The sequence below is a fragment of the Octodon degus genome, unplaced genomic scaffold (assembly GCF_000260255.1).
Source record: "Octodon degus isolate 3935 unplaced genomic scaffold, OctDeg1.0 scaffold00065, whole genome shotgun sequence".
In the NCBI taxonomy this organism is placed as follows: domain Eukaryota; kingdom Metazoa; phylum Chordata; class Mammalia; order Rodentia; family Octodontidae; genus Octodon; species Octodon degus.
In genome coordinates, this window is record NW_004524641.1 from 5512349 (window position 1) to 5523882 (window position 11534).

The following is an 11534-nucleotide window of genomic DNA, read 5'->3' on the forward strand; positions in this document are numbered from 1 at the left end:
GCCAGAAATCAGAGCTGCACCCTAATTATTCTTTCCCACATGGGAAAACTGCCACAGCCTAGTAATACAGCTTATCTTGGTCCTCTGTTATGTAGAAGAATTCATGTTGTAATTGGGATGGTGAATGATTTCCCTTGAGACATCACATTGTTTGATCTAATTAGACAACATGATGAGGCAAATTATAAATATGCAGGTGACAGTAGGTCAGAATTAAAAGAATTGTGACATGATTTTATTTTAGCAAATCACTGAAAAGATTTCTAATTGTATATATTTAGTATTTTTGTGACACATTAACTCCCCAGCCTAAAATATGGAGAGAAATTAAAATTTAAAGAGGAGGCATAATTCCTCAGACACTCCTTCATTCTCACGCTATTGATTTTTTATTTTTATTTTTTACAGGTCTTAATTCTGAAGGACTATACCGAGTATCAGGATTTAGTGACCTAATTGAAGATGTCAAGATGGCCTTTGATAGAGGTGTGTTCTGCAGCAGTCATTACCTTAAAATGGCCTTACATTTGCCACAAAAATCAATTCTTTAGGTTTATTTTTATATTATTTGTCTAAAAATCATTGATGATTACTGTTGATCATCATCTCCCAAAAAAAAAGTTTCATGTTTTTGAATTAGTTGTAAAGCATTAAACTGTCATAGTTCAGAGTAACAAAGAAGCACAGAAAGTTTAAACTTACACTTTATATTTGAAGTTAGGATTGTTCTAGAAAATGTCGAATGCATACTGGGGAGAAGCGAATTCTGTGGCAGGGAGAAGGAAGCTCACATTTCCTGAGGAAGGTGTTGCAAGCCCATCCTGCCTTTGCCATTCTCTGCTTCCTCCCCTTTCCCTTATCCAGGCCCCACACACATTGCACCCTGCCCCCGTCCCCACCCCATCCCAGTCCGTCCTTGTCCCCGTCGTGCCCCACCCCCCACCCCCGTGCAGCATCTGTGCTGCTGTTTCCAGAAGGCTCTGCATCCCAGGTTGCCTGCCACTGCAGATGACTCACCCCAGCGTGACAGGGGGAATTCAGAATTCACTGTGAAAGGCTGAAAGGCTCAGGTATTTGCATTTTTAAGAGGCAAGGTTGGCCTAGAATTCACAGCAGTCCTCTTGGCTCAGCCTCCCAAGTGCTGGGGTGACAGGCATGTGCCACCATTTTTTTAATGGGCTTTAGAAAGTAAAATGCTGTCTCTTATAGCCCACAGAGCCCTGTTACTAATATCTTGAATTGGTGACACTACATTTGTTATAATTGGTGGCCCACCAGTAATACATTATTATTATTAAAGTCAATATTTTATATTCAAGTTCCTCCTTGTACCATTACACGACAGTTTTACTACCCTAAAAATCCCTTGTGTATCCCTTCTTCCTTTCCCCACCTCCCAAATCCTGGGCCACCAATGGTCTTTTTATCATCTATGTACTTTTGGCTTTTCCTGAGTATCTTAATTGTAATCATACATTATGAAACCTTTTCAGGCTGATTTCTGTCACCAAAATGTATTTAAAAGTTCCTCTATGCCTTTTCAGGGTTTGATAGTTCATTCCTTTTTATTGCTGAATAAAATTTTGTTACATGGGTGTAATACAGTTAAAGAACATCATGGTAACTGCCAATTTTTTTGTCAATTATGAACAAAGCTATAAACATTTGCATACCTAAATTTTCAGCTCATGTGGGTAAATACCCACAGAAGCATTACTGGCTTCTGTGGTAAGACTGTGTTTAAAGAGAAGCCTGAGGCTTATCTTTAAAATCTAATCAGAGAACCAGGGATCTAGCTCAGCGGCATAAGTGCTTGCCTGGCAAACGCAAGGTCCTGAGATCGATCTCCGGTACTACCAAAAAAAAAAAAATCTAATCAGATAGAAAAATGTCATGTATTAAAACAGCACTGTAAGTCTAGATGTTGACTTTTGTTCTTATAATATCCCTGCAAGATGGTGAGAAAGCAGATATTTCTGTGAACATGTATGAAGATATCAATATTATCACTGGTGCGCTTAAACTGTACTTCAGGGATCTGCCAATTCCACTCATTACCTACGATGCCTACCCCAAGTTCATCGAGTCTGCCAGTAAGTATGTGGATGCCTGTGTCCCCAGGGCCCTGGCCGACTCCTCCCTCTGGGCCATTACCTTTCTTGCTTTTTCTGATGAGTATCTGGAATGTGTTTCTTAAATGTTCAGCCAACATTAAAAATTACTATCAGATTGCTATGGAAGTTTCTAAAATCTTATTCTCAGTTTCTGTATTTATTCTATGTGTGTATAAGTTAACACAGATCACTAAAAAGTCACAACTGGCAGTGGTAAACCATACTTTAAGGACCACTGTTATAGATTAAAAAGTCATTTAATTCTAGCTTAGATGAAACTGAGATACAACAGAGTTTCATTTTCAAAATTTTAATTATGTTATAAAAATCATACCTACAACTCATTTCATTTTTTAAGGAAGAGAAATTTTAAACAGGTTGTAAATGTTGGTGTTCCTTTTTTAGAAAAGATAGGCTATTTCCATTACTTTGCTTTTCTGTCTTTAAAACCATATGTTGTCTTGATTTTTAAATAACAACATGACTTCCTCAGTAACACTGATTTGTTCTTTGACTTTGAAATTTCACGAAGTACAGACTTTCTTTGTTTTAATCTTTGGTTTCCCTGCAGAGCTTTCATGGAGAATTTCTGTGGTTAGTTCCTTGGAGTGCTGATTTCTCCTGGGTCAGCCTGAGCCATGAGAATTAGAATGATGAAGGGCCTGGGAGATGGCTCAGTAGAATAAGTGCTTGCCCTGGCAAGCACAAGGACCTGAGTTCAATCCGGGGTTCCAGAAAAAAAAAAAAAATTTAGGCTGATTAAAATAGAAATCAGAACAGTTCTGGGTCTTTCCTTAGAGATTTAACTGCTCTGGGCACCCATCATGAACACTGTCTGAGAGGGCTGACAGGTTCTTGGCCAGATATGGCATCCCCAGAGCAGTCCTCAGTTGGACATGCTCTGTGGAGAATACCTCAGGGTGAAGGGCTACCCCATCACGTGTTCTGTCCCTATCCTGCCATGTGTCACTAGGGAGTAAGACTGACAGCTGGCTCCATGCTGAACTCAGGCACGCAATGAACAGAGAATGGAACAGGGGTTCACACCCCACAGCATCCCCTGAGCTGGCCCCACACTTCCAGACTACCTTGCCTTCTTTCCCTATATTTACCACGGTTGCTGGGGGAAATGACCTTTTTCCTATTCTTCCATTTGCCACTTTTGGAGGATTTGTTTCTGAGCGAGCTTTTCTGTCTAAAATTGCAAGCCTCCTTACCTCAGAGTGCTGTGGGAACCACATCACCAGAAAGGATCGCTCCTAAATCCAAGTGGAAACACCCCTTCTTGTAATTCCAGGCTGTTCAATGTGTAATTTCTATGACACCATAAACCTTAACTAATGCCTAAGCATAACCCAAATGTGTGTGGTGCATGCTTGTTAAGTCTGCATGATGCAACCTGTGTCCTCGTCAGCAGTAGAGGTGGTCTCAGTCCTCAGATACACAGACACAGCCATCTCTTAAATGGTGGAAAAGGAAGCTGAGGGTGGGTATAGAGTAGTGGTGGTGAACTGTGGCACACGTACCACAGTGGACTTTTGTATTCTTAAAGGCCCCAAAAAGCAGGCCATCACTGGAATAGAGCATATATGCAGGCCTGCGAATCAGGCCAGTCAAGTCACTTTTCACCCATAGCGTTTTAGAAAGAAGGCAGTGTTACCCATTGAGTTGGCCAAGGTCACACCGCTGGAGGCAGTGGCCCTGACACTCAAACCACATCTGCCTCTTGTCCACCCTTGCTCTTTGCACAGTTCCTGGCTCACCTGAGGGAACCAAGAAGAGATACACCGAGAGACAAGAAAAGGAGGGGACCCCTCCCAAATGAACCACAGTTATTCTTTTAACTTATTCTTGTTGGCCCCCAAGATAGCTGGCATTTATTAGCATCTTTCGCCAACAAAAGATGAGAGTTGATGTTCAATTTGGAAGGCAGAGGCCAGAGGCTACACAAAGAGATAGCCAGACTCCTGCCGCCAGAGGGCCTGGCCTTTCAGGGCCCTGTGAAGCCAGGATCTGCCCGCCCCTTCCTCTTCACTTCTGCTCCTCGGTAGCTAAGATACTGAGGCCCTCCACCCACTGGCCAAGGAGACAGAATTCCCCACTGGGCCTGTTAAATGAGCCGGCATTCGTGATGCTTTCTGGTGAAAACCACATTTCCCCGGGGAACAGAGCTGGGGAAGTATCATCCAGCCCAGGAGTTGGTTTCTTCCCAGAAGATCTGACAAGAGTCCCATGAATCAGTCAGTGCATATCACTGCGTGAGTCAGACAAATGCAAATAAAACCCAAGGTTCTGTCCCATGCAACTTTGGACTTCCTGAAGAGAGTCCTTGAAAGGAGAACTTGCTAGCTTTTCCTGTTTTACCTTGAGTCACCCCCTCTACTTAGCTAAGTTTTATTTTTCTTGGATTTGAGTTTCTCTATACAGAATTAACAAGACATGCATCAGACAGTTTTATTAGATCTTAATCCAGGTTCAGAGTGTTTATTTCCTGACCCAGCAGTGTCCGCGTTTTGTGCTCCTCCTAGGCCTTCCTCAAGCGCCTTCTGTTCTCTGGAGCTCCAGCCACAGCCTGCCTCTGCTTGCATTCCCGCCGCTGGGGCCTCCTGGTGGCCGCAGGGGTCTTCTGCCTTGGCCTCCCTCCAGTGCAGGCACATTTGCCTGTGTTAATTCGTCCACAGTACGTGGCAGGTGCTCAATAAACATTTACAAAATAACTAATAATTTTATATTGAGAACCACAGACTCTTACATCTTTAGATACTCCAAGGGGTCATGCAGCTAGCCTACCTCCTGTTCTTGTTGAAATGCAGCCAGCCGGGTGGAAGCAGAGAGGTAGGACTGTCACCAGGCCCTGCTTGTATAGACAGAAATCTGCCTGCCTTCGATGCCCTCCCTTTTGGTAGTGGCGTTAGCCTCCCCTTTGCCACGTGCTCACGTTCCTATGTTTGATTACGAATGGTAATGACCGCTTGTCTCAGAGCATGTTCCATTCTGGCTGGCTGACCTCACTGTTGTGTTGTAGCGTGCTCAGAGCCGAAGCGCTGTGTTCTCTGAGAGTAGTAAGGGGCCATTCAGTGATACCTGGGTGGACAAACTCAATTCATCCCAAATTCGTGTTCGAACACCAAAAAGTTCAACAACTAAACATGTTTTTCCCATATAAAGTAGTACAAAGCCAAATAATTGGTTCCGAAGCCCAGAAATTACACTTATAAACTCATTTTTCTGGGACTTTAACCATTTTAACAATGATATTTTTCTTTTCACACTTAGCATTATTGCTGTTATAACTTTCTTTGGGGCCACGGTTAAAACATTTTAAAAAAATGCACGATGACAAACGTTTGATGACAAATGCACTGATAACACAAGCACTATATGCTGTCCAGGCGAGAGCAGTACTAAGGTGGAAACGTCACCCTTTGTGTCCTCGGGTGAGGCACAAGACGTGACACGTGTCTCATTCCCAGCAGTGCAAGTTTTTTTCAATAACAGTTTATTGCATCATATTTGGTACTTTATGTTTGACAACAAAAATGAAAGCACATCTGTAACTGGAGTAAAAAGAGGCCAGTCTGTTACTGAAAAAAATAAAATATTGGGCCCTTTAAAAATTAAAGTCTTGGGCTCACCTGAAACAACTGAGTAAGAGATATATTCTTAGAAATGTAGGCCTTCAGGTATTACAAGCCTGTGACACTGGGAAAATTCCAGTGTCAAAACTGCAGCACTTTTTTTTTTTTTCTGCGTATCATGAAAGGTTTATTCAAGTCAGACTTTTGGTTTGACTGTTGAGCAAAGTTACAAACACTGAGCAGATTACTTTCAAACTTTGCCGTTCAAGTGGAGCATTTGACAACCCAAGTGTTCCTCTGTATAAAAGAAAAGGAGGAATGAATTCCAGGGAAGATGTGTATCAGCATTCTTCCTTTTGTATTTATTTGTTCCAAACTATGTCTCACCCTGGAGGACTACCCCCACCTGAACGCAAATGGCGCTGGCCATCAAGCCTTGCATACCCACAGTCTCCCACCTCCCTGAACAGAGCTCCATGTTCTGTTTGCCTGCCTCAAAACTTGGATCATTCTTTTTCTTATATACCCATCTTTGAGAAATCTTGCGGACTCTACCTCCAGAACACAAAGCATCCAGCAATTTCTTATCACCTTCACTACCTCCTGGTACAGTCATTTGCTATCATCCTTCTTCCCTTAGGGGTTTTTTGTTGGTTTTGTGCTGAGCATAAAACCCAAGGGCCCACATTGAGCCATTTTTATTTTTTGAGAAAAGGTCTTACCAACTCACTAAATTGCCCAGGCTGGCTTAAACTTGGGGTCCTGCTGCCTGGACCGCCCAGAGTGCTGGGGTGACGAACATGCACCACCACCAGCGTCCTCTCTGCCCTTACTTTTGCCCTTCTCTAGCCTTCATTATTTATGGCTGTCAAAGGAGAGAAAACTGAGGAAGGGAATGTCAGATCGTGACACATCTGCAGAAGCTAAGTGCTTGGATTCATCCTTCCTGTTGCTGGTCAGACCTAGGCATGCGACGCCCTCCTCCGTTCCCGCTGGCCTGCAGCCATGCTGTGTTCTCTGCTTTTCCTCTGATGTTACAGGCACACCCTGGGCAGGACCTTCCGTTGTTGCCTGTCTGCCAGAGCCCTCTTTCCTCTACTTCTCAGCATGGTTCACCCTCCTTCAGAGTCTTACTCAGAAACCTCTTTCTCACTGAGGTCTTCTGACTACCATTAAAAACTGCAGCCCCCTCACACTCCCCCCACTATCTGTAAACTACACACTCTGGTGTTGACTGTTTACTGTCACTGCTGGTACAAAGGACACTCCCATGAGCAGGGAATCGTGTTTGCTAGAAACGTTTCATCTTTGGTTGATTTGTCCCTGACTCTTGAGTCACCACTGAGTTGGTTTTATAACTTTGAGAGCCTCGTGTCTTTACCGTCACATGCTGTGCAGCTGTAGCCATCCCAGCCCTTCAGTGCTGCTGTGTGACAAGCACTCAGCAGCATGGAGTCCTGTGGTGATTGCCCTGCAGCCTCGCGTTTCCAGGCAGCCCACCTTTCTGGCATTTTGGTAGAGGCGAGAGTATGCTGCGGTGCTCTTCAAATTCTAAAGATGTTCACTGTTTCTGATCGCTCACATGTGATCTGTGACCTCAAAGGAATGTGCTGGGTTTTTGGCCCACTTAGCAGAATTAAAATGCCAAGTAAAGATGCTCCTCAATGTTAACACCTTTGGAAGAGCCAGTGATTTCAGGGATCCTGCCATCATCCAAAACCTTTGGAATAGCTTTTCTTCTGGATGGTGAACAACCTAAGTTTGCAGACCAAAATTAGAGAAAAAGGAGGGATACAAGGAAAGCCAACATTTTGGCCCTAGCCTTCTAAGGTCAATTAAGACTCAGGACATATGAGAACTTGTACTGTAACGTTATGTACCTCGGTAGTGTCCCAAATTTTCTGATCAAGAAGATTATGGGGCCAAAGAGGAAAGTGATAGATGACGTAGAGTGGGCCTAGGAGAGTCACATGGGGAGAAGACACTCTCTCAGGCATTCACAGAGAGCACATTGGCCAAGCAATGGCCGTGACTCATCCACATGGCTGCACTGATAAAGGTTCTACAATCTGAGGTACAGGATCTCAGGACAAATCCTAAGGGCATTTCACTGACCTTCTCAGACCAAAAAGCTACAACTCTTGTTGCATAGGTCCTGCTTTACCTTGGTCTTAACCATCCAGTAGAAAAGTATGAAGTCGAAATATAAGAAATAAAGCCATGCTGTTAAGTTGAGCTGTGGGGGACTCAGGTCAATAATTTCTGACATTGCCAGTTAAACAGAAGACCCAACGCTATTATGGGCTACTGGACTCTTTTAGAATATTTTGCTGAGTTTACACACCTATAATATTCAATAACGGAACTTAGAAAAAATGGGGCATACAGATGAATGTCCATTTTGTATCTGTGTATTCAAAGAGGTTGGGATAGATATATAGTTGCATTCTCTTAATGAATAGAATGATTTGTTCTAATGATGTTTGTAAATAGGATCAGAAGTCCGCATCTTGTACAGCAATTAACCACTAAGAAGAATATATGCAGTGTATTATTTGTTGAAACTGTACTTCCGATTTGATTTGAAACTGTCTCATTGCTATCTGTTTATCAATAAAACTTTGAAAAAAATAAAAATAAATAAATAAATAAATAAACCCTTTGGAATTGCCTTCAAAGCCCAAAGTGCAATCTTCTGAGGTTCCTAAATAATGAAAAATACTTGTGAAATGAAGGGGGATTTGATTTAATTAACTTTAATAAATAAAACAAACACTGGATGATACATTTCTTGGTTTACAAAGAAAAAGGACTTGGTTTACAAAAAAAAAAGAAAAAGGACTGAGGATATAGCTTAGTGGTAGTTTGCCAGCCTGCCATGCTTGAGCCCTGGGTTGGCTCTGTACGTGCACACACACACACACACACACACACACCGAAAACTAATAAAAACAAGAGTACTCCAGATCTCCAGGGGGCGGGAGGGGCATGGCAAGTTTACCAGCAGTGAGACAGGATTGTCAGTATTTTGAGCCGGACACCATCCATGCCTGTGATTTGAGTGCATCTGAATATGCAGAGCACCATATCTACACACATCTGAATGTTATAGTTATGTCCCGTGTACCTAATAAGAAACTCAAGTAAAAAAAAAAGAAGACTCCTCCTCAGAAAGTCCCAGTGTTACCATATTGAAACACAGAGTCTTTAAAAATCTCAGGTGTGAATTGAAAAATTATTTTCCAAAGCTGTGGGCAGGGCAGGGGAGTCCTTACCAGCTTCAGCAGGGTACCACAACTCAGTGAGCCACTCATACCCATGTTCTGGTAAAGCTTTTTCTCTTTGGTGTTCTTCTCATTACTTTAGAAATTATGGATCCTGATGAGCAGTTGGAAACTCTTCATGAAGCGCTGAAACTACTGCCGCCTGCTCACTGCGAAACCCTCCGGTACCTCATGGCACATCTAAAGAGGCAAGTCACGCATGGGCTTGGGGTCTTATCCCTTGCGCTGTATCCAAAGCCTAAGAATAAAATAAAAGGTGAAAGAAAGGACAAATGATCTTTTGAATGAATAATTGCATAGCTACATTGTCTTCTTGTGCAAAGTTGCGCTGGTTGAGAAAGTGATAAAAACACTGAATACAGACCTGATCCGGCATAGGTGTGTTGGCCGTTCCTGTGTGCAATTGCAGATGTGCCAGAAACGCCAGGACTCAGACGAGCTGTGCAGTAGCTTCTGTGACAGGTGAAAGGCTCGTAGCTGCGTGGGAAAGCGAGAACAGCAACTTTCAGGGCAGCCCACTTTTCTCATTTTCTTACTCCAAAACCAGCACCTCAGACTTGGCGAAGGGATCTGAGATTATTCAATTAGTGTTGCCAGCACAAAAACTGGTGTGAAACACCGTGGGACAAAGGGAAGAATAGAAAACAATGTTCAATTCGTTTGGGTTCAACTTTGCAAAGTGATTAATGGTGCTGTTGTTTTATTTCCTGCTTGATCACCTGATTCTCTGCCAGTAGAAGCCAGATTGTCACAATTTTATGGTTAAGTGTTAATGGTTTTCAGGTTTCAGAATATAAAACCAAATAGAAACAAAAAACTTTATGCTTGTGGGAGTTTGCATTTTTCCTTTTTTAAACTAAGCACCGTGAGTTTAAAAAAAAGAAAAGAACAGTTTAATATGCTTACAGTTCCACTTATAAATTTAAGACTGCTTTGTTTTGTATGTAATTAAGTATTCCACACCAAAAGAAAATAGTTCTCAAATTTATTGCCTATGCTATTGCTGTAGTAGTAAAAAAGAATAGAGACAGACTCCTAGAAGGTAGCATTTACCCTGAGCCATTTGCTATTATTGTCACAACTGTTTTCTCCATTGGCTCTCAATAAACTATCTGAGTTGCACAAAATACTGCATAGGAAGCAAGCACGCTGACGTGGAGGGGGGCAGAGGGAGCGCTCAAGGTGACCCAGTCCCCTCACTGCTCTCTGCATACATGTCCCTGGCGCTGTAGGTTGGGGCAAGAGAATGTGTGGCTAGAACTGACCCCAGACAGCACACACATCCCTCGCCACACCCGGGCCATCATGGAAGCAGGCGCGCACCCCACTGCCATCGCCTGCTGGAGGGAGGGGTCGTTACTGAGCCGTGCGTGAGGGTCGATAAATGGATGCAGCCTGTGCCGCGAGCCTCGCTTCCTCAGTGCTCGGGCACGGTGCGGAGCTCCATGGCTTCCCGTCAGCCTGCCCTTCACTTGTGTTTTTCAGAGTGACTCTGCACGAAAAGGAGAATCTTATGAACGCAGAGAACCTTGGAATCGTCTTTGGTCCAACCCTTATGAGATCCCCAGAACAAGATGCAATGGCTGCCTTGAATGATATACGATATCAGAGACTGGTGGTGGAGCTGCTTATCAAAAATGAAGACATTTTATTTTAATTTGAGGGGCAAAGAAATGTTTTACAGATGAAGGATGTTTTATAGTAATTTAATTGGCTCCATTAGCAGAATTATCTCTTGGTTAGAGGTTTGGGCAAATAACCAGATGAAAATGAAGGAACTTTTCTGTCATTCTGTAGCGCCACTCAGCTGTCCTTGTAAAACAGTGAACACACATGCTTTCCGATTCTAGTAATCCTGGGTGTTTATCATGTTAAGAAAAACTCAAGCTATTGCATGATTACCCCCCATTTGGTAAGGAAACCCCATGCAACCAACACAGATCCGCACCTGCTCCGCCTCCGTCCTGGGTCGTCTGTGGCCATAACCCAGCATGTTTCACAGAGTAAACCTGTTGTGACTTTGCTTTTGGGGTCCACACCACTGGCTTCTGCTTCTTGTACAGACCTGCGCGCACAAGGATAAGCAGCACCCCGGCTGTTGCATCGCCATAGCCAGTGTCATATGCTGACTTTTCACGAGCGATTGATTTCCAGTTTCTCTCAAGCTCTTCTCTAACATAGTACTTTCTTTCCAGCAAAAGCGAAATGTGTTTTTAGATTTGTTACTTTAACAAGTTATCCTACCAATAAAATGTACAACACAGAATTTTCTGTTAAATTATTTGGTTTTTGGTTGTAATTTTATATTTTTTATCTGGCATGCATTAATTTATTAAATTTGGCTTTTAGAAATCAAAAATACTGATATTTTGCTTTTTATTTTTGCCATGAGTGGGGCTATTTGACTATCTAAATACTCTGGTACTTTCCATTACCTTTTGTTTATTATTAAATGGGTTTTTTGGTAAGCTCCTGAAATAATTTAAAACTGTTTAGAACCAAAACACCCATTCATTGGATTTCTTTTTGTAACTCCTATAACTCTCAGATAGACCATT

General features: G+C 42.7%; 1 protein-coding gene across 5 annotated transcripts in view; it reads left to right on the plus strand.

Moving 5' to 3' along the window:
• Chn1 (chimerin 1) overlaps positions 1 to 11320 on the plus strand; it is a 209372-nt gene extending 198052 nt beyond the window's left edge. For all 5 annotated transcript variants that reach the window (XM_023719153.1, XM_023719154.1, XM_023719155.1 and 2 more), the window contains 4 exons: positions 409 to 486; positions 1956 to 2093; positions 9059 to 9164; positions 10462 to 11320. In XM_023719153.1, the coding sequence (XP_023574921.1) occupies positions 409 to 486; positions 1956 to 2093; positions 9059 to 9164; positions 10462 to 10633 (494 nt within the window). In that variant the 3' untranslated portion in view covers positions 10634 to 11320. The remainder of the gene's footprint in view (positions 1 to 408; positions 487 to 1955; positions 2094 to 9058; positions 9165 to 10461) is intronic.
• The last annotated feature ends 214 nt before the right edge of the window (positions 11321 to 11534 follow it).